This window comes from Camellia sinensis, chromosome 15, assembly GCF_055761805.1.
Source record: "Camellia sinensis isolate YWXY chromosome 15, ASM5576180v1, whole genome shotgun sequence".
NCBI classification, from domain to species: Eukaryota; Viridiplantae; Streptophyta; class Magnoliopsida; order Ericales; family Theaceae; genus Camellia; species Camellia sinensis.
In genome coordinates, this window is record NC_138975.1 from 19,732,947 (window position 1) to 19,756,598 (window position 23,652).

The window sequence follows — 23,652 nt, forward strand, 5'->3', positions numbered from 1 at the left end:
TGTGAACGGTTCGGATTATCAAAATAGATCCCGAAATAAGCCTATAAGGCCGCACAGCAGTGCCTGCTATGTTTGGTGCATAGCAGGCACCCCAACTCCCATTTGGGATACACATTTGGACTAAAATAGTTATATAGGACAAAATTGATTATTTTGGTTAAATATAACAAAATGTTACATCCAACCTATAATTATTTCAATTTTTCTCTCATAAAAGTCAAAAATGCCAAAAAACCTATTCCAAACGAGACTTTTTAGTTCTAGACTAAAAAAGTCAAAAAGTCAACTCACATCCCAAACAAGCTCTTACTATTTTGGTCAACATTCACATTCACTTCAATTTCACGCTTAGGCCCTGCTTCAAAATGAATTATTTTAATTAGTTATTTAATTTGTTAATTATTTATCTTGGTTAAAAAAATTATATTTTGAATTATAGTCATTTTTTTAGTTGATTTGACGGTTGTAAAATAAAAAGTGAATGATTATGTGTTAAATATAACATTTTGTCTTATTGACTATTTTAACTTATTTCATCTTTTTTTAGCTATTTTAGCCAAATAGCCTCTATCCAAACAATTTGTAATTTATCCTAAAATCTACTATTGTTAAATGTTGATTAAATTTGAAATTTGCTTAAAATATAGATTTTTTCTTCATATGGTTATGGAAATTATATCATACTCTTTCAAATTTCTAATCACATAACAAATGCCTCATTTCATTTATCAACTATTAAACCAATCAACAATTTTTAATGGTATTAAAAATATATTTCGGTAAACCATTCTTATAATTTTATTATTATATAAGATGGTAGTTGAGAATTGTATATTTTCTAATTACTCCATTAAATGACAAATTCTAGTAAGGAAATATTTGTAATTTTTATAATCATAGGGAATAATATGTATTTTAAATAAATCTTAAGAATATTATAGTAACTTTTTTATTTTTTGACAAAAATATGAGGTGAAAAAATTAATAATTTTAAGCTCTCTCTCATACTATGCAGATGATCCAACATAATTCTCAAGAATCACAATGATCAAGAAATTAAAATCTAAAAGAGAAAGAAAATAAAATAAAATAAAACTTGAGGATTGTTTTGAAATTGCTTTCATTTTTTTTTTTTATATATATATATTTTCGGCTTTTGTGTTTCCATAAAAATAAATAAATAAATAAAAATAAAAAGTTCGAAAACAATTGTAGAAAATTCAAAAAAATAATTTCTACTGTTGCCAGTTCTGTTGGTGGCTCTCCAAATGTGGAAGAGGGCCCTCCATGATCTCAACAGGTAAACCCAGACAGTCTTTCTTTTTTGATACATGGTTTTGGTGATCTTTCTATGATCTTGCATTATCAATTCTGGTGTTTGGGCTTGATTCAATGAGATGTAACATTTAAATATTCCAATTGCAAAACCCAGTTCATTCTGAGATGAATTTTGCTGTATGTGTGTTGTATGTTGTGTGCACATATAATGCTTGTTAAAACTCATTTGCATATTTTTCCTTTCATGTACTGCTAGCAATTACAAGTACTCATGAGGAATCAAATTGGGTTTTTCAGACCCACCCATTTGCTAGCAATTATATATGTGTTATGTGTTGTTGGGTGCACATATATTGTTTATAAAAATGCTTGTTAAACTCATTTGCATATTTTCCTTTCATATACTGCTAGCAATTACTAGTGCTCATGAGGAAACAAATTGTGTTTTTGAGACCTACCCATTTTGTTGTTATAGTTTAAATTTGTGTAACTAAGACTAGATTTCCTTCAAAGGAATTTGGTTCAAATGAAGGTGCTGCAAAAATGATGGCTTATAGTTTAAGAAACGAAGATCGACAGCAAAACCCTTGATTATTACTCAGAGAAAGCTTTGTTAGTTGAGTCAGTGATCAAGCAATGTTTGTTGATTGGGGAGTTTTAAATCAGATTAAGTCACTTTAAGTTCTACTTTGCTCAGGCAAGGTCTCTGCATTGTGCATCTTTTCATATATTCTTCTTCTTCATTACTCAACAAAAGGACTTGAGCCCTTCACATTAGGTTGATAATCCAATAGGAGACCTCACCAAATTGGCTGGTGGTTGATATCTCTTGTTCATTAGTACTTGAAATTCAATTTGCTTTCTTGATTCTCATCTTGATTGCAGAATTTGGAAATCTCTTGAAGTTTGAGTTTTTTAAGAAACTATGTTGTTACTACTATATACATGATATATACATTGATCTAAACAAAGGCATAAATTAGAAAGTAAATAAATAAATGAATAAAACACTAAAGAAGAAACGAAAACCATTTGATGATGTAGCTTGAAGTTGGCTGAACTAATAATTTTTTAATGGTCCACAAAGAAAGCAATTTCTTCCCTTACATCATTAGGATCCAATGACTATACATATATATGATCCTCAAAACTTATCAATATATCCCTGATATTTACTAGGTGGTAAGTATACAACTTGCTAAACAACATATTTTATCCTAAAATATGAATTCTCATATCATCCAATTTGCTGCAAGTTTCAAATCTTGGATGAATCCAAATACATATCTACAGGTGGCAATTTGACTCAATAGTATCTTCTACCTCATTTGGAAGTTCAAAGTTTTAATACAGTAGGCATACATGAAGGCAAAGAACACTGCAAAACCAACCAAAACTCCAGCAACTGGTCCAATGAAGTTTGGTTCATACCCAAAATGATTTTTCACGTACCATTGGACAGTAGTGGAATTTTGCATCCCGGGAACTGCAATGGGGTCCATCACATCACCATACTGTGACACGATCAACCCGTAAACTGTCCATGCTACCGGGCAAATCCAATAATACCATATCCACCACTTCGGAATTCTCTGAATTTTCAATACCAAAGAAAAAAATAATTAAACTATGTTAAAATTTATATTTTTTTAAATAAATAAATAAAAACTGCTTCTGAGGAAAATGAAATTACCGGTCTAGGGATGAAGAAACCCGAGAAAAGATTGAAGAGTGCATAGAAAGCGGCTGCCAAAACAGATGCTACTTGGTGGTTTGGTGTGATGGAAACAGTCATCATTCCATAGTATGTGAAGTAGAGAAAAGAGACATAGGTGACGAAGAAGAACCAAAAGAATTTATGCACTGCCCATTCGAAGCCCACCATAGAATACACTATAGGACTAAAAAGGATGGTTTGAACAAGCACGTATGGTAATTCAGTGATTACCTGCATGTCAGATAACAATTAACTCTGTGATTAGGATTGAAGAAAATTGTAAATATAGATCCATACCCAAGCTCAGGTAGCCATTTGATGTATGGTGCTCATGCACAAAATTTTCAATCTAATGTGAAGAAATAGCAATCAAATATCTAAGAAACAAGAATTCCCCACCCTAATTTAAAAGAAGTGAACTCAGAGATGAAAAGATAGAATGCAAGCTTCACAATCTGTATTTTCAATCTCTCATTTGATGTTAAATTTGAAAATTCTCACCTGTGCCAAGGCATATGGTAATGCAGAATACATCCCAGCAGCTTTTTCTCTATAAAATACGGTTCTTTCAATAGCTACTACTGGTTGTACTGTCCCGCAGTTATTAATTCCAACAAACAGGACAGAAGAATACATTGCCCCTATGATCGTGGTCAAATCACCCGTGTTATCCCTGAATCAAATAAATTATAGACGAGGAATTAGCGATAACTTTTGAGTCTTGTTACCAATGGACTGAGAGATGGAGTTTGAATTTTGTAAGAATTAGATGGATACCTTTTTTTGCCAACCTGCCAGAAAACTGTTCCAACCATAAGGGCAGCAGCTAAGGTGAAGAACATCCTCACGATGTTGTAATCGGGGCTTCTCCAATAAGTCAACCACTGCTTCCATAGGCAGGATTGGAATTGCCCCAAATTGTGCTGAGAAAATTGTGATGTGAAATAGAGGTCTTTTGCCCCTGGTGGAGGTACACTCAACTCTTTCACTAGAGCCTTGTTTCGTCTGTTTTTGCCCATGTATTAGTTTGAACCCTATTGATTTTAAAACCAATAAAACACTTTCATTGCTATAACTAAACTTTTCACTTACTGATGCAAGGATGATGATTTGTAGTGTTCGGCAAAATCAATTCCAAGCCGGACTTCTGCAGCAACTGAGCTCGCTTCTAGCATCCATGTTGCTGGATTGTATTTTTCTTTAATTTTGGGAATTCCAGGAATTGCCTGAAACAAGTATAAATAGTTGAATTATTTGTATTTGTCTTTTTATATGTTAAAAAAAGAAAATAAATAGTTCAAGAATGTGAAATACCTCAAAATATTCAATGATCTTATGAGAATTCCGTCCCAGTGGTCCTGAGTAGATCACTTGTCCTCCCCTTTTCATCAGTAGCAGCTGATGCACAATATAATATGATGTATTTAGAGAGATAGATAATATAGATGTACTTGGAGAGCAAGAAAGAGAGAGCATGTGTTATTACCTCATCAAATGCTTCAAAGATATCAATACTAGGTTGATGGATTGTGCAAACAACAGTTCGCCCTGTATCCACTGTGTTTCTCACAGTTCTCATAACAATAGCTGCTGCTCTTGCATCAAGACCAGAAGTTGGTTCATCCATGAATATGATTGATGGATTAGCAACTAGCTCCACCGCTATTGTCAATCTCTTTCTCTGTTCTGTTGATAGACCTGTAACTCCTGGAAGCCCTACAATGGCATCTTTGAGGTTGTCTAGTTCAACTAGATCCATCACTTCATCCACAAAAACCTAAAAAGGAAATACAGAAACAAACCATCTTAGTACTTGACCTTATACTTCTTAAAATCTTTTCATAAAAAAGGCAATATGAATGATAGTTGTTACCATCTTTTCCTCCTTGCTGACTTCCTTAGGGAGTCGAAGAAAAGCTGAGTAAATCAAAGATTCACGAATGGTGACTTGTGGTGAGTGGATGTCGGTTTGCTCACAGTATCCAGAAATTCTAGCGAATGTTTCTTGAATCTTGGGGAATCCAGAAATTCTGATATCACCTTCGATGTAACCACCTGTTTTCCTTCCCGCTAGAACATCCATGAGTGTAGTTTTTCCAGCCCCACTGACTCCCATCAGGGCAGTCAAGACACCGGGCCTAAATGCACCGGTTACTTCGCGAAGTAATTGGAGCCTGTCTTCGGTTACTCCTTGTTCCTTCATCTCCTATTGATATCAACACAATTTGTTTTACTAATTGGATTTTAATTTGAGTTTCTAAAAATTCATTTGAAAGCGATCTTCTTTAGTCATACTAGAATGCGACAAATGATTGTGTAGTAGTGGCATTTGAGCTAAACTAGGAGTGAAAGATGAAAAAGGTATACTTACTGGTGGCATATCCACAAAGTATTTTACGCTGTCAAAGGACATGGCGAGGGGAGTGAAGGGAAGAACCATTCCTCTCTTGGGAGCAACTCCACGTGCAGCATCAAGACTTGAATCTTCATTTCTGCTTAGTCCATTGGCATTGGATCGACTGCTCATTCTCCGGATTGCCATTTCTCCTGAAAATTATTCTCTTGTAAAGAACTCTGAAATTGCTATAAATGTTATTGATGTTAGATTGGTATTGGGTTATATGTTTAGGTTTCTTACTTGAATTGTTCCCGTCAGCAGCAGATAAAGATCGAGGGACTGAATCTATCTTTGATCTGTTTGTTCTAAGTCTCGGCGCTTCTTTAGTTTCTTCCTGGTCAGCTTCCATTTCCCCAGCTGTTTCTTTGGAGATTATAGCTTGTGGCTTTCCAGGAGCTATTTCATTGGACAAAAGAGTATATTGTGATATGAGTTACCTCAATGAAGAGAGAAAATTCACAGTTTATTTTGAACATAGATGTTAGAAACTTACGACTTAAGTACATAAGAGCAAGAGTGAAGAGAATATTGAAGAGAACAGCAAACCCCAAAAGTGCTGCTGCTCCAATCCAAAACCACCTTCTCTCTGGAGAGACATCGAAGTTATTTAGCACCGCCACACCTAATGCGATCGTACTGTTTGAAGCCTGTAACAAAATAGAATTTGGTTAGGAACTATGAAGCACACGAACGGGTACATGGATATGGTTAAATCTATAAAAAAATAAAAGGTAGGACACGGATACAACTAATTATGTTACGTGGTAAAAAAATAATATATATTTTGAATTTGGATTAAAGCAAAAAATCCAACATACAGTCCATCTTTTAATGTCAAAAAGTAAGATATAAATCAAAATTAAATGTCATTATATTAAAAAGAAACTACAAATCAAAACTTAATTTTAAAATTATGCTAAGAATATAAAAGAAAAAAAAGTTTATTAAACTAAATTCACCTATGTCCCCAGAAAAAAAAAAACACTAATTTGACTGAGGTGTGGCTTGAGTACACACTAGGTACCTTTAGGGATACAACAAAAATTAAGAGAAAAAAAAATTGGAATACTTTTCATGTACTCCATATGCATATAGAACTATCACGCAAAGTACTAGTACACGATATGTGTCTAATACAACGGCTTTTTGAAGTCCCTATGCTTCATTGTTTAGGAACATTCTTTGTTGTATAAAACAGTCAAGCTTCTCTCTCTTTCTCACTAGAATGACAAAGAAAATCACAAGGAGGGTAGGATAGTAGAAACTACATACCCGTTGGTTCATCCACCTTGGAGCAAACATCTCATTTACAGCCAGACTATTGAAACTATAGGTCAATGGTGATACCCAATAACCCCAGCTCCACCATGACGGAATTTGATCTGGAATAAAGGAAACAATTCTCCATAAGTCAAATTAATGTAGTAAAAAACAGCTACATTCCATAATACAATAATTTGCAGGATTGGTGGAAAACTGTTGTGATTTCATTAGGCAAACTTAAACCACAAAAACATCACTATATTTGTGTTGTCATTGTTTTTGTTTTCTTTGTTTTTTGTGTAAGTCTTTTGGAAATTATTATTTGGACTTGCACTTACGTTTGGGAAGGATGAAACCACCAAGCAGGAACACAAGGAGGAGAGTTAGAGCTCCACCGGTACTGGCGATGATCATGGTCCTACAGGCTCCGGCAATGAGCCTGAAAATCCCAGCAGCCATTTGTTGGATTAAAAAGACCACCAACAGTTGCTTGAAGAACCTGAAAACACAGTAAGTATCCCATATAAGAAGAAAACTCTAGTTCATCAATTAAAAGAGACTTGATAGTCTTTATGCATTATTTGGCTGCTGAGAAGATCAGGAAAAACAATAAGAAATATTGGAATTGCTTAAAGTTATCTATTTCTCTGGCTCTCAGAGATGAAATGGAGCTCTAAATTTTTGGTCTTCATGTTCTTAGTACATTTTTAATCGCATGATGTGGTGAGAACTTGAAATATGGTTGAAAAATGATTACCTGCTAGCTTCAGGGGCAAATCCAATGGTGTAATATGACAGGACTGTCCAAACAATGGACTCAACCACTGATATTGGTACTCGGAGTAGGAAAGTTGGGAGAGTGAAAACCCAAGGTGGGTGGAAGAGAAGGTCTCGTTGCTTGTAAAACACTGGTAATCTTTGTATAGTGAGAGCTATTTCAGCGAAACCATTGAACATGTTGATGATCATGGTGAACAAAAGTGCACCAACATAGACAAGCCCATCTTCTTCATTCCTCGTGTGCATTTTGGTCCGTAGAAACACCGTTGATGCGATGATCGCCACGATGATGATCTGGACGGTCTTGAAGACGTAGAAGAAAGAGTTTCTCTTGATCAACAGCCATTCTTTGTCAAATGATGCCTTGAGAAGTTCTCTCTTTGGGACTGTGTATTTCTTGTAGACGAGAGCGGCTTGGTGGGTTTGGGCCTTGTTGTATGGGACTGAGAGCTCATTTGCGAGCCTCAGGCCCACATGAAATCGTTTGAATCGGTTGGCAAACTCAGTGACTGAGATGAATGTGTATGGTCTGGTTTTGTCGGCCCAATACTGTTCTTGGTCCTTCCTTGAGGTAACCTATGACAAAAACACAATTTTTTTTAGTGGTGTTTGGTAAAAAAAAATTTTACGTCAGTAATTACAGGTACCCAGAATTGTACCTAGATTTAATTCTTATGGGGTCCATATTTAGAAATAATATGGACCATACTCTGTTTTTTGAGTAAAAATCTGGAAATCTAGAATTACTATTATCAAAAATTTTACTTTTTAGGTCCTATTAGACTAGAAAAAGTAATTTTAAAATTTTGGATCAAATTTGAAAAAAAAGTTCACAAAAGACGATAAAGATTTAAATTTTTTTTTAATCTTTAGTGAACTTTTTTTTGAAATTTTTTTTTAATCTATTTTGACAATTTTTAAAATTAATCACTAAAGACAAAAGAAAATCAGAATTTTTTGTTTTCACATTTGCCATTTAATAGCAATTATGTGGGCTTTTCGGTCTCATATGTATACAAACTTATGTAGGCCTATAAGCCCATCACTGTTATTATTGCAGGCCTGGGCTTTGGCTTCTATGATATGGTACGGCAAAACCTACCGTATTAGAATGATGCTAATTATATGATTACCTCTTGCAAGAAATCAGCGGTTCCTTTTCTCTCCGGGCATTTGAATCCACAACTCTCAAAGAACTCAACCACGTTTTCTCGTGGGCCTTGATAGACAATTTGACCCTCTGATAAGAGTATGATATCATCGAACAGATCAAACGTCTCAGGAGCGGGCTGGAGTAGGGACATCAGGACCGTAGCCTCGGTGAGGTGCACAATCTGCTGCAAACACTTCACAATCTGAAATGTTGTGGAGCTGTCTAGGCCCGTTGATATCTCATCCATAAATAGTGTCTTAGTAGGCCCAACAATCATCTCTCCTGCATTAACCCAAGCCCATTCATTAATATTGTTTTTGTGGGCGCAATATTTTTTTTTTATTTGGTAGGAGGGGAATAAGTAAGGGAAATTGCATTTAAAATGATAAGACTCGAATACAGATATTAAATGTTAGTTTAGTATACGATAATACTTCATTCGCTTGATGGATCAAGTCCTGACATAATTGGGTTAGAAGTCGAATTATAATAAAACTTCTTACATTGTCAAAATTCGTACTAAATTATAAAAATGTCAAAATTCAAAAATCCTCTTATACACCATGTATTTGTAGGAGGTTTAAAAAAGAAAAAGGAAAAGTGAAATTCATCCATAAATAGCTTCTTCTTCTTTTTACTTTTATTTTTTTGAGGAGATCCTAAATAGTGAAAGATACTTTGAAAGTGCAACTCTTATCTCACATCACAGTTCAGGAAAAACGAGTGAACAAAAGGTGTGAACACACACCCTGTTGTGCATTAAAATAATATAATAAATTTTATTTACAGTGTGATGAATTTCATTTAAAATAAAAATTCTTATTACTTTAGGCAATGTATGTATCAATTAATATACCAATTAGTATATCAACGAATGATGTGACACAATTTAAAGGTTTTGATTCTTTATAATTTGTATAATGAGTGAAGTCATAGTTTAAAAATGATAATATCATAACTATATTAATACATTAATTAGTATATAAATTGGTACTCCCTCCGTCTCAAAATATTAGTCCCTTATTTTATTTTTCATTGTCTCAAAATATTAGTCCATTTTCAAAAGTCAGGTACAAAAATAATATAAATTTTTCATTTCGCCATTCTTTTAAATTCAATAACATAAAAAAATACAATTATGATATTGTTATTCCTCAAAAGATATACCATCAAAAGGTAATTTTGAAAAATCAATATTTTTAAAATACAATAATTATACTAGCAAAAAAAATTAAATTTGTGATATATTTTGTTCACGCAAAAAATAAACTCACGTTAAATCAAATAAGGACTTCTCTTTAATTTAGGTATGGATTGAAGACTTTAAATTCAAAAAAAGTCAAATTCTTTTATTAAACATGTGTGTGATGTCAACAAATAGTTGTTGGAATAGTGTTTTGTGTCGTGCTGTAGTGAGAACAGACCTATTTTTGTCTTAGCTGTGCCAGAAAGTATAGTACTCTTACAAATGATTTTTTGGGGGGGATGATTTTGACAGCAAATAATTGCATAAAACCTTTTACTAGGCCTTAGAATTGATAAATTAATCGACAATGCTACGTAGCTCAAATTTTGTGGCTCAAAAGTGGCTCAAATGGCCAAAACGACGTCGTTTTGAGTACAGAACAACATAAAAATGACCAAAACGACGTCGTTTTGGCCATTTGAGCCACTTTTAAGCCACAAAATTTGAGTTACGAGACATTTTCCTAAATTAATACAAGTCTTGCTTTTGGGATGAGAATAGTGGTACTACTATGCGTGATCTCCATGAGGGGGTTGGTAAGGAATTGGTCAATACAATTCATTTCTATCCTCCTTTGAATTTTGAAGCTGCAAATAGCACATTTTACTCATTCTACTATATTTATCTTGGTTGGTGGGTTTAAATTTTTGATGTATAGAAAATAAAATGTATAATTTATATTCATTTTTTGATGTATTTAAATTTTAAAGAGTGTATTTGTAATTTATTCAAAAAAAACATTAAAAAGTCAAAAATGTGCCAAACAAAATTAGGATTTTAATATTAACTTTTTTGTAGCCAATAAATTAGCTTTTTAGCTCTATAATTTTTTTTTTAATGCATTTTTGTGTTGCTAATTGTTCTCTTTGTTAGCAATGGTGACACCAATTTATTGATATCACAGGCTAATAAAAAATTGTAAATGGGATTAGGTAATAGGTTTACACCATTTCTCTCCCACTAACTAATCATATATTCTCCATTATAATAATGAGAAAATTCTAATCGATTGACAATATTGTTATGTGATATTACCGTAATATTTAATAATTTTGGATTTTTTTGGTACTAATTAATCCTTCTTTTTTTTCTTGATGACAACTATGGAAAAAGACGAAATCAACCAACCTGTTGTTACTCTCTTTTTCTGTCCTCCTGATATTCCTCTCATCATTTCATCCCCAACAATAGTGTCTCGGCACACATCCAGTCCAAGAATCTGTATTAGTTCAGTTAACAAAAATAAGTAAATAAATTACATATTAGGAAAAGAAAAACATTTGAATAGGTAAATGCTATAGTTTTTATATTTAAAAAACAGTTGTTCACCAACCAAAAGTCTTTAAAAAAACAAAGAATCCATTAGTCTCTCAATTTATCCATCAACAACCCACATATATAGTAGGTAAGCAGAGATCTTTGACGGAGAAAGCTATTACAAAACATCTTAAAACATGAGAGTAGAGTTGGTGATGGCTTTGTCAACAATCTCTAATTAACTAAATAAAAAGTCATATAGAGAAGTTAAAGCAGTAATTCACCATGCACATAATTCAGTCACAGCATGTAATTGGATGTGTTCGACAGTTTAATTATATGCATATATCTTTTTTTCAATTTAAAATGATGACATGCTAATTTATGACTTACAAAGTAGAATTCTGTATCCAGGTCCCGCACGCATCTTTTCTCAAACTTAAAAAGGATGGCATGTTACTCTATGAGCTAGGATGGAAAATTTTATATTCGACTTTGTGGATGGATCTTTTTTCAAACTTAATAGGATGGCTAGCTAGTCTATGAATTATGAAGTAGTATTCTAATTCCTTACATATTTTTTTTCAAATTGCACGCAAAGGGTAAAATAGTAAATTAAGTGTTCAACTTACCCTAAGGGTGTAATCGGTAATGAGGCTGCTTTCAACTCCTTGCATTGCCGTTGCCTGATACATATATATGAGGAATAAATAAATGAAAATGAAAATATTTGCATAACTATACAGTTAATGAACATTGGAAAACAATATCCAGCCAAACCATTAACCATTTTGTAATCTTGCAAAATTACCTTCATGAAAAGATCGACCTCGGCCTCCGGAAAAATGCCAGCATCTTTTTCCCTTCTTGCAAGCTCAGATAGGAGATCTATAATTTTATTCATCAACAATCAAATACACAATCAAAACCAAATGTTTTACTAGGAAAAAAAAATTGAAATTAGGTTTAAGAAATGATTGATTAGGTACCATATCGAGTCCCGACTCCTTGGCACCTTGCAGAGAAATCTAGGGTTTCTTTGACGGTCATTTCACCCACATGAACATCATTTTGGCTAATGTATGCCGATGTCTTCTGTGGTATAAATTCTTTAAGTTTGTGCCCATTATAAGTGACTTCTCCTTTTACCTGTTACATTATATTCGCTTTCATAATTAATCACTAAGATTGTTAATTAAATTTTAGTAATACAATTTTGCTACAAACTGAAAATCAAACAAATAAAATTTTACAAAATTTATTAGTGAATCCACTTTTAAAAAATCTTGTCCCCCATATAGGGTCATGGAAACTTGAAACTGACCTTTAAGCTTGGATCCAACTTTGCAGCCAGTGCCAACAGTAGGGTTGTTTTCCCAGAAGAAGGTGGGCCTAATAGAAGTGTCATCCTATAGCATAAATGATCAAGATCATTACTATATGATTAGTAATATTAAAAAACATTACACTGAATAATGTGACAATTATATTTTTTAAATTATAAATTAAAGTGATATATTTTTCAATTTACCATAAATTAGAAATGGAATATATTCAAGAAAAGTGCACTTTTGTGATTTCAAACTGTGGGTATTTTTCTGATTATTTTTTGTTTGGTATATAAAATTGCTGAATATAAATAAATCATATTATTTTGAATAATTTTTTTTACATAAATTTTGTTTGCATAAATGCATACCCTTAATAGCCCAACAAGTAAAAAGTAATCAGTTTTCTTTGGAAAACAATGTTATGTCGGGATTTTTTTAAGTGGTGTTTGGGAACTTGGGTTTGGGAGTGGTGTTTGGGAACTTGGGTTTGGAATTTTTTTTTGATTTTTTTCACTACAAGATAAAAATTTTACAAAATTAAAAAAAAATAAATACAAACAAAATATTATATTCAACCCTATAATCATTTCACTTTTTCTCTCACAAACATCACATCTAACCACAAAAAAATCCAACTATCTTCCCAAACATAAAAAAAAAATTTCTCCAATAATATCTTACAATTAAAAAAACCTACATAAAAACTCACTTCTTAAACACCCACAAATTGTTCAAATTTTTTTAATTCAAATACCAAAAAGTCTGAAGGTGATGACTTGAGTTCAAAATGTCTGAAAGTGATGACTGAGTTGTATTCAATAAATAAATAAACAAGCTGTGAATGATTACAAGTCAAACATCTACTAATATTTTTAAAATGTATTTTTGCATAAACATTTTGTTTACCAATTATTTTTCATAAAAAAATATATAATTATCATAATAATATTATTGGAGACAAATTAATTTAATGAATTTAATTACCTTGATGGTTTTATCATCCCAGAGGCATCTTTAAGAATAGTGAGTTTTGTAGCCTTGGCCAATTGGATCCCAACACAACTCAAAGCCGACTCGACCATGTTTCGGGTTGCATTTGCAAGGGTTGGAAGAGCTCGGTTCCCAATGTAGCAATTGGCTTCGATGTTTAAGTGCTCAAACCGAACTTCTACTGTTGGAAGGTTGATCCCTACCCTGCAATCACAAAGTAAAATACTAATTTAATGGCGATTTTTTTTACATATATAGAATTCAATCACAGAATCAAATATAACTTTCTTATATGAGATGAGATATATATATGTGAGAGAGTCGTGTTGTTTTAACTAGATTTTATGCATTTATAATTTTTTATTTTGTAGTAGTAACCAAGGACAAAATTAAAGGATAGAAATTTTTAGTTTGATGAATGATTAATCAAATACCCAAGTTTTGTTTGGCGAAGGTTAAAAAAATTATTTTTTATTCAAACTTTTTTTCTTTAGTAATTTTCTTAGAATGTCACAAGTTTTTCTCTTTTCATGTCTTTCTAGGCTAGGAAATTTTTTTGAAAAAAAAAAAAAAGTCAAAACCAGTGACAAAAAAGCAAAAAATAACAAACTTTTTTGCCTTTTTTTTTTATTTATATTTGTTTATATCATTAGGGACTTCTAGTTTACAAATAGAAATTAGAAGTGAATTCTTACTTGTAAAAAAATTAAAATAATAGTTAAAAAAAAATCAACAAAAAATTTACAATACAATTACCAAATCAGCCCTTAAGTTGAAAGGGACATTACACACTGTGTCAGTTAAAATTAGTTACAAAATAATAAAAAAATTATAATTATAATTATTAATATTTATAATATTTTCTATCTTTTTTAATCATCTTGGCATCACTGTTAGGTTATATCCCAAGTTGAAACTCTGGATATATAAGGACTAAACTAATGATTGGCACAAATTGGTTTGACGTATGATCTATACAAATTCAAAATACACAATTTTTTTTTTTTTATACAGAAAATTACAGACATTCACAAATTTGCACATGATTATGCAAACTTATGTACTATGATTACCATACGGATATATTAATAATAAATAAATAAATATGTTTAATTTAACAGTACTTTTTTTTTTTTTTTTTGGTGTGTTTTTGGATCGAATTTAACAGTACTTGACAGAATCAAGTAAAACAAAAAGAAAAATTCAGTTAGAAAAGAAAACAACTTACTTCTCGATTCGATTTCTAAACTTTCTCAAGAACTTTTCATTATCTTCCTCAGCAACTCTAAACAGCCTATCAATGAATTGTTGTCTATCATTCACATCAAGTTTTCTCACATCAACTTCCTTGTGGACCACCTTATCATTACCATGTTCTCCTCCTTCACTCTCTGTAATAGATTGGATGATACTTGTTCTCAACCTAGCATAAGTGGGCAATTTCTCAAGAGCAGCCCATCTCAGAGCTTCTTCGTCTTCGTCGGCTCGACTACTTGCTCTTCTTGTATGGTTTGCACTGCCAAACACATCTTCTATGCTCCAAGCTGCCTTGCTCCGGCTCCTGCTTATGCTTCGGCTTCTGCTCCGCCTTCCCGAACCTTGCATTTTATCTACTTCCATCTTCGTAAAAACAGTTGTGCTACGAATACAGAAACTGATTCTGGACAAGAGTTTACAGTTAGTTGGATTCACTTTTGATAAATCTTACTACTTATGTATATTTTGTGTCGAATTCTGTGACTGTAACTGATTTCTCTATTGATAAAATTACTCGAAAAAAGAGAGAAGAAAACATATTTTATTTGGTTTTCAGAATGTGTATATCGGAAAAAATTCTAAAATCTAGAAGTTAATTTGATGAAAAAAATATTAAAAAATAAAAAAATACTCATATTTTTTTTTATTAAATTAATTTCTATTTTTTCAAAAAAAAAAAACAGAAAACTGTTTCTAAAAACCAAACTAAACTAAACCAAACCAAACCAGACAGAGTCATTATTTGCCTGTTTTCGTTTTTTATTTCCAAATTTTTATAAAACAACACTAAAAGAATTTATTTGACAAAAACTGTTTTTTGAAAATATTTTCTGTGGAAGTTTTCAACAAAACTACTTACTTTTAGGAAACACAAAAAAGCTTTGTACAACATGATAACGATTAACGATATGAAAATGATGGTTTTTTTTTTTTTTTTTCATTACTCTGTTTCTGAAAACACGAAAAACGGAAACAGAAAACAGAAACACAATCAAACAGGACCCTGCATGGAAAAGTGAAAGAAAGTAAGCGTACTTGTTTAGGATTTTGTTGAAGGGTTAAATGGTTTTGTTAAGTAGAGAGCGATTTGGAAGTTGTTTCGCTCTCTTACTCTGTTGTAATTTCGTCTCTTTCCAACAGTTCATGAGAGAGAGAGAGAGAGAGAGAGTTAGGAGAAATGGTGTGGGTTGATTTCATGCATTATAGAGAGAAATTTGGGGGTATTTATATATGTTATTTCAGAGAGATGAGAAGGAAGCTGGTGAGGCTGAGGTTCCTTGAATTTTCCTTTCCTTTTTTTTTTCACAAGTGTGGAAAAATACAAAGAAGAACTGTTTTTTTGTTTATTATTTTCTGTTAAAGAGACAGAGTAGGTAAGGATCCGTTGAATTTTCTTTCATCTTTACAATTGTTTGATTTGGTATTTAAAAATTATTTTTAATTTTTGGTTTTTTATAATTTTTGCATTGATATTTTTTTTCTTCTTCAACTTTTTGCGCTAATCTTTGCTTTTTTAGGTTTGTTCACATATTTTATTTTTTAAATGCATTTGAAAAGTTTAAAAAAATAATTAAAATATAATTTTTTATAAAATTCACTTAAAATTATAAATATAAAAAAAAAAAAAAAACACACAAAAATCCACTTTTTGAAAAGCAAACCAAGGGGTGTAGGTGTCGGCCCGCAGGCCTACTTAGCCACCCCTACTTTTTTCAGAGTTTAGGAAGGGTGTTTCGGGTGTGTGTGAAGTTAAGTTTGAGATAAAAAAGTTTTTAGTATATATATATATTTTTTTTTTATTTGATTATGCAATAATATATTAAAAATATATATAAATGCTCTAACTTTTAGAAATTGTTTGATTTTTTCAAACACTCAACTTATGCCATTTGATGTATACCTGTTGTTTTGAATTTTAGAATCTAAAAATAGTACGTTGTAAAGGTAACTATTTGATTTTTAACTACTAGGTTTTGTATGCAGGAATGTTTCAAGAACTTTGAATTTTTATTTTATATTTTTGTAATAATCTGATTGATGAGTTTGAAAATTATACTTCGTTTAGAGCTTGTTTTGAGATGATCATTTAGTACGATTGATCTAGTCCACTCCTTAGTGTAATGTTTTGATAATTACATTTTTTTTTTATTATTATTATTATTATTTTGTGTTTACTATCTCATATATAAACACTATATTAACAATATAAATCTCATGTTGAAAACTTATACATCATCAGATTTTGTTCTTATGATAAATCATTAAATCATATATACAGGTGAAACAGATGGAAAAAAAAAAAAAACCCTTTCAACTATATCATTTGTTTTGACATTGTAATCAAAATCTAATTTGGTGTTTGATTTTAAGAGGAAACACTTTTGAAATTTAGTATGAACACTTGCAATAAAAAAAAAATCACTAATACGTGTTAAATGTCAACATTTATATTTATATCACAATCCACATTCACCTTTAATCATGATTTTGGAGAATCATAATTAACATTTATATGATGGTCAACATTCAGATTCACATCCGACATTTATTAGAAATCTATGAAAAGTGATTTACTATACTATTTTCCTATATTGGTGAACATTTATGTGTATTTGGTTAGAGAATTTGGAGAGAGATTTAGAAAAGAAAATAGAAAATGTAGGTGAAATGTGAATAAAACATACTTATGTTTCACATAATTTTACATACTTTTTCCTTTTCCCTTTCCAAATCCCTCCACAAATTCTCCAACCAAACACAGCATTAGACTCGCATCAATACAACATTTATTTGGGAACCTTGAAGGGAAAATAAAGGAATGATTATTTAAGTTATAAGAAAAAATAAAAAAAATGAAATGATTGTGATTTCTTTATTTTTTGTTTGGACAAGTAAAATATAAAAGAAAAGAAATTATTGTGATTTCTCTCCTTTTTATTTGATTAGATTTTATAAGAAGAATAAAAATTTGTTTTATGTTATATTATCAAAAGCCCTTGTGCTGGATATAAAAAGCTCCTGAGGACATGGGTGTCAATCATTTTATTTCTTTTTATTTTTACAAGGACAAAATTGGTATTATGAAAAATATAAGAATCTATTGGTTTCTTTTCTCTTCCAATCTCTCCACTTTTGGGAACATTGAAAATGAGGGTTATAAAATAAATGCGTTTATCTCCATTTTTCTTTATTTTTCTCAATTTCTCTCCACTTAAGTTATTCAAACAAATAAGAGAAATAGATATCTCTCAATTTCTTTTCTTTTCTCTCTAAATCACTCAATCCAAACATAATGTTAGTAGAAGCTCAAGGAAAGAGATTTACTCTAAAATTCTCTTATGCTCTGTTTGTTTGAGTAGATAATATTTTTAAAAAAAATATTTTATATTTTTTGGCATTTGATATAATAGAAAATGAAAACCAATAAAAAATATTTTTCATGGTAAATGAAAAATAAGCTTATATGAGCAGAAAATATTTTTTACTTTTAAAAGGTGAAAAACGTTTTCGAAACTCAAGTTTTACTAATGTCACCACATTATCACTGTCGCTCTCATCTCACCACCACACCCCATCACCATAGTTGCCACCACTATCATCGTTGCCATTACCACCTCCACCTCCACCTCCACCTCCATTTTTGTCCCACCACTACCACTATCACCACCACTACTACCACCAAATATATTTGAAAAAAAATAAAGTAAAAATATTTTTCATTAAAAATTATTTTCGACCTAAACAAATGAAACGTTAATAATAAATATTATTGAAGAGACTTATTAAATGAATAGAGTATTGATGCATAAGTTAATAAACAAATTATAATATAAAAAAATGGTAGAAAAAAGCTTGAAAAATTAAATTACAATGGAAAATGATAAAAAAAAAAAAAAACCAAAATGTGAGAGTAGAGTACAATTTTTACTCTGATTTTATTACACAAAAAATAAAAAATAAAGAAGTTACACCCTCCATTTTTAATTATTTTTAATCTTTTAATTTGTTAAAAAAAAAACTACTCCATATTTAAATGGTCAACTGTGGTCAAACGTGATAGGCGGAACCCAAACTGTATCAAAATGCAACGTCACTGCCATCTTCTCGGCTTAGGTAGGGGTGTAATTTTGGCCCAGCTCGGTCCATTCAGCTCGAATCGGGCCAAAAATCGAGTCGAACCGGGCAGGTTCACGGGTCAGAAAACTAAGCCCATGCCCAAGCCTAGGCTCATGGGGTATTTGGGCTTTGGGCAGGCCAGTGGGTTGGGCCTCGGGCCTAGTCCCTGGACTTGGGCTCAGGCTTTGGGCGGGCCTAAATAATTTTTAAAATTTTTTTTATTTTTTTCACCAAAATTTTATTATTTTCTATTAAAAATAACACTGAGTCTCAGGTGGGCCAGGCTTTTGGGCGGGCCTTGAGCGGGCTCATGAGCCGGGCCGGGTTGCAAAACAATGGCCCAGGCCCTGGCCCAAGGCCTTGGGATGGGCTTGGGCTTGAACCTAAACAAGCCGGGCCCACCTTGGATTGTCCACGGGCCACGGGTCAAAATTACACCCTTAGGCTTAGGATTCTTTTAGAAAGTTGGTTAAAAATTAATTTGTTAATTTATTTTTCAATATATATAAAAAAATAAAAAAATAATGTGACTCAAAATAAATTAAAAGTTAAAATTTGAATTTTAACTATATTCCCAAATTAGGCCATAATCGTGCATTGTTTTAACAAAGTTAATAATATTTTTAAATTTTTATTATTTATTAATAATAATATAATAATAAAAAATTTAAGGGATATTTATCAATAAATCTCATCTCACACACAAGTAGTTCAATTAGTCCCAAGTTTTTTTTATTGATTTGTTAAGTCTTATTAGTGGAAAGTTTCTTTCCGTGTAGTCCTATTTTTTATTTTGATAATATTTTGGTGGACAACTATACCCTTTTATTAATTTGACAAGTATAATGTGATATTCTAATGTGACAGATATTAATGTGACACTCCAAAAAAATTAAAAATCCCTTAATGTACTTTTTTCAAATGTAACAACGTGGCGGATATGATGTGACACTCCAAAAAAATTAAAAACTCCTTAGTATACTTTTTTCAAATTTAACAATGTGGAAGTATGATGTGACACTCTAAAAATAAATAAAAATTCTTAAGTGTACTTTTTCTAAACGTGATAACGTGATGGGTATGATGTGACACTCTAAAAAAATAAAAATTTCTTAGTATATTTTTCTCAAACGTGGCATGTGACACTCTAACGTGGCGGGTATGATGTAACATTTTAAAAAAATTAAAAACATTCTTTAGTATACTTTTTCCAAATGTGACCACATAGGGGTATGATGTGACACTTAAAAAAAAATAAAAAAAATTTAGTGTACTTTTTCTAAACGTGACAACGTGGTGGATTTAATGTGACACTATAAAAAAAATAAAAAATTTCTTAGTGTATTTTTTCCAAATGTGACATGTGACACTCTAACGTGATGGGTATGATGTGACACTCTAAAAAAATTAAAAACACTCTTTAGTATACTTTTTTCAAATGTGACAACGTGTAAGGTATCATGTGACACTCCAAAAAAATAAATACTCTTTAATGTACTTTTTCCAAACGTGACAACATGACAGTATGAAGTGACACGCTAAAAAAAATTAAAAATTTCTTAGTGTATTTTTCCTAAACGTGATATGTGACATTCTAACGTGACAGGTACGATGTGACACTCTAAAAAAATTAAAAATTCTTTAGTGTACTTTTACCAAATGTGACATTTCGATGTTGCGGGCATGATGTGACACTAAAAAACTCTTTAATATATTCTTTGTCAAATGTGACACTCTAATATTGCAGGCAAATGAGTCATTACACATCCAAAATGACTAAATGGATCACAAGAAAAAATACTCCCTCCGTCCCAAAATATTAGTCTCTTATTCCATTTTTCATTGTCCCAAAATATTAGTCCCTCTTCAAAAATCAAGTACAAAAATAATATAAATTTCCTATTTTGCCCTTCTTTTAAATTAATAAACAATATAAAAAGTACAATAATGACATTGATATTCCCAAAACATGTACTATCAAAAGGATAATTTTGGAAAATTAACTTTTTTCAAATGCAATAATTGTACTACCAAAAAAAGTTGGATTCCCCAAAAGGGACCATTATTTTGGGACGGAGGGAGTATATATAAATATATGAATTACAAATCCAAAATATAGGATTTATTGGTCAATCTCCCAAAATTTAAATTATAAAAATAGATTTATTATATTAATAAAAAGGGTAAATTACACTCATCTCCCCCAAAGTTTTAAAAATAAATAAATAAATAATACAATTAACCCTACAAGTTTGGCATAATTATATTGATGATCTTTATTTTAATAAGTGTGGGGATATATTTTCTGAATACCAACACGTGGCATGGTGACGCCGACGTGTCAGCCGAGGTGCCACGTGTCGTGGTAGTTAGGCCGAGATGATCTTGGAGAAGCCGAGGTTATCTCCGAAGATATCGGAATCCGAGATAAGCGAATAAAGAACAAGAGTCCTAAGACGAAGAGGGGACTTAACCAAGATAAGGATAAAGCTCTTAGGGAGTTTATCTTTATCTCTTAAAGAGTCCAAAGTAAGCACTAAATTGAAGTTCATAAAAGTCATACTTCTAGTAGGACTTGGATTGAATATATTATAAAAGAGAGGCACCCCCGTGGGTCTAAGGTATGCTTTTGATACTCAAACTTGTGAGTTTAGTACTTGATTTATCTTTGAGAGATATACTGACTTGATCGTCGGAGTGCCCCCGGGTGGTCGAAACCACCGCGGGATTCTTATATTTCTGTTGCAGGTCAGTCAGGTGCCATCTATTCTGCTAGTGCTCTCCAGCTGGTTACTAAGGGGGCAGTGTGGTCGGAAAATCACCCACACAATTTGGCGCCGTCTGTGGGAACGAAGGAAGAATAGATGGCCAGTAACGGACAGCAGGAAAATATTGGGGATAACGCTCCCGCTAGGAGTGGCAGACCAATTGACCTTGACATTGAAGGAGACAACCACAATACAGAAGCCCGTGACCAGGGTCACAGAGAGAAAGACGTCATCCAGGAGGGCGACACATCAAAAAGAACAGACCAAGGAAAGTACTACAATGAAGATAACCTCCAGGTATGGAGGGACAGATGCCTACGGAGGGATGAGGAAGTAAAAGAATTGGCGAACAAGTTGGCAGACCTTCAGTCAGTCGTCAACTTCATGATGCAGAATAATGTTATGCAGCCACCATACCCGCTGCAAGATACGCTGATGCCAGCAACCAACACCCAGAAGGGCGGAAGAAAAACAATCCCCGAGGTCCCTCAGCATACCAGGAGCGGAAGGCATTCTCACCGGCCTTCCAGGGAAGTCGGACGAGAAGAGCCGAGGCAAGAGGAGTCCCGAAGGACGCACCACATGAAGAATCCAGAGCCCAAAGAACATCGGCATGTTCAAAGAAAAGCACTCTGCTTTGACACAACCCATGGAGAAAGATCCAAACGAGCCCACCACGAGGCCGAAAGCAGCATACCAAAAAGACTAAAATCCATAGACAGCCGAGCTCCAGGGAGGAGTAAAGAAGACCTGAGGGACTACCTAAAAAGGAGGCAGCAGAATGTTGAAGCCGAGGTAAACTCCCCAGTAAAACCGAAGACAGCCTTCTCGGTGGAACTGGACAAATTCGAACCACCAAAGAGATTCAGTATGCCGAGGTTTCAAATTTATGGTGGTAAGTCAGATCCAAACTTTCATGTTGGACTATACCTGAATTCAATGGCGTTATATAGCGGGAACGAGCCGTTGCTCTGCAAAGTATTCCCCTCATCCTTTGGGAAAATTGCATCTGATTGGTTCCATAAATTACCAAAGGGAAGCATAAAGACATGGAAAGGCCAGGCCGAGATGTTTGTGGCCAGGTTCGTGACCAACAAGCTGCAACCCCTGAGAGTTGATGCTTTGATGGCTCTAAGAATCACCAAGGAAGAAAGCCTTAGGGCCTATGCGAAGAGGTACTACGAGGTGTTCAACCGAATACCCGAATACAACCAAGAGGTAGCAGTCGTGTCTTTCAAGAACGGCCTGAAAGATGACTGCCCGCTACGGAAGTCCTTGGCAAAAACATTGCCAAAAAGCATGGAAGAACTCATGGCAAGAATTGAGAAGTATGCCAGAGCCGAAGAAGATACATCGGGAAACAAAGAGATAAAGCAAGAAAAGGGAAACGGCTCGCCGAAGCGAAGCCGAGGCAACAATGGGCCGACCAAACAAGAAACAGAGTTGAGAAGTAAACAGGCGGTAACAACGGTATTCCGGATCCCAATCCATAAAGTCCTAGATCAAATTCGAAATCAACCTTATTTCAGGGCTCCGGCAAGAGCACCAGGGGAATTCATGGGAAGGAACGTTGGTAGACGTTGTGCCTACCACAATGAAGAAGGGCACCCAACTCAAGGTTACAGAGCCTTGAAAGCACACTTGGAGGACCTGGTAAGACAAGGCCTTCTGAGGAACCTGGTCGATGAGGCCAGGACAAGGGAAGAACAGGCAAGGTTGCCTCAAGCACCAACAGCACCGCCTCCCCCAGCATAACTACCACAAGCAGGAGGACCGAGGGTGGTTAATGTGATCCACTCAAGGGTCAACGAAAATGAAGTCAGAGGGGAGACCCAGAGGGTAAGACATTTACAGCATGTCTACCAAGTCGGGGAGAAGAGACATCGGCCAGAAGAATACCAAGGGCCGATAATAGCCTTTACTGAAGCCGATCTGGAATTGGTCCAACATCCGCATAATGATGCCTTGGTAGTATCCCTCCAGGTAAGGGAATGCCAAGTGAAACGCATCCTAATAGATCAAGGCAGCTCTTGTGACATCATGTATGTCAGATGTTACAAGGAGCTGGGCCTTCACCCTGATGACTTAGAACAATCCA

General features: G+C 33.2%; 1 protein-coding gene across 2 annotated transcripts; it reads right to left on the minus strand.

The window, feature by feature from the left end:
- Positions 1-2,319: 2,319 nt before the first annotated feature.
- LOC114282248 (ABC transporter G family member 36) lies at positions 2,320-16,002 on the minus strand. 2 transcript variants are annotated; one of them, XM_028224887.2, is made up of 23 exons: positions 15,706-16,002; positions 14,642-15,073; positions 13,408-13,617; positions 12,417-12,501; positions 12,082-12,241; positions 11,904-11,980; positions 11,725-11,778; positions 10,964-11,054; positions 8,570-8,871; positions 7,414-8,012; positions 6,995-7,155; positions 6,666-6,775; positions 5,887-6,040; positions 5,634-5,789; positions 5,367-5,542; positions 4,869-5,201; positions 4,482-4,772; positions 4,310-4,393; positions 4,088-4,221; positions 3,773-4,000; positions 3,497-3,668; positions 2,972-3,226; positions 2,320-2,870 (listed from the first exon to the last, which is right to left on the minus strand). In XM_028224887.2, exons 2-23 carry the CDS (start codon positions 15,031-15,033, stop codon positions 2,598-2,600), a joined length of 4,497 nt encoding a protein of 1,498 aa, XP_028080688.2. In that variant the 5' UTR covers positions 15,034-15,073; positions 15,706-16,002; the 3' UTR covers positions 2,320-2,597. The 2 variants fall into 2 exon arrangements, with proteins under 2 accessions (XP_028080688.2, XP_082765004.1); XM_082908878.1 differs by having other exon boundaries at positions 14,642-15,067; positions 15,706-15,869.
- Between the last annotated feature and the right edge of the window lie 7,650 nt (positions 16,003-23,652).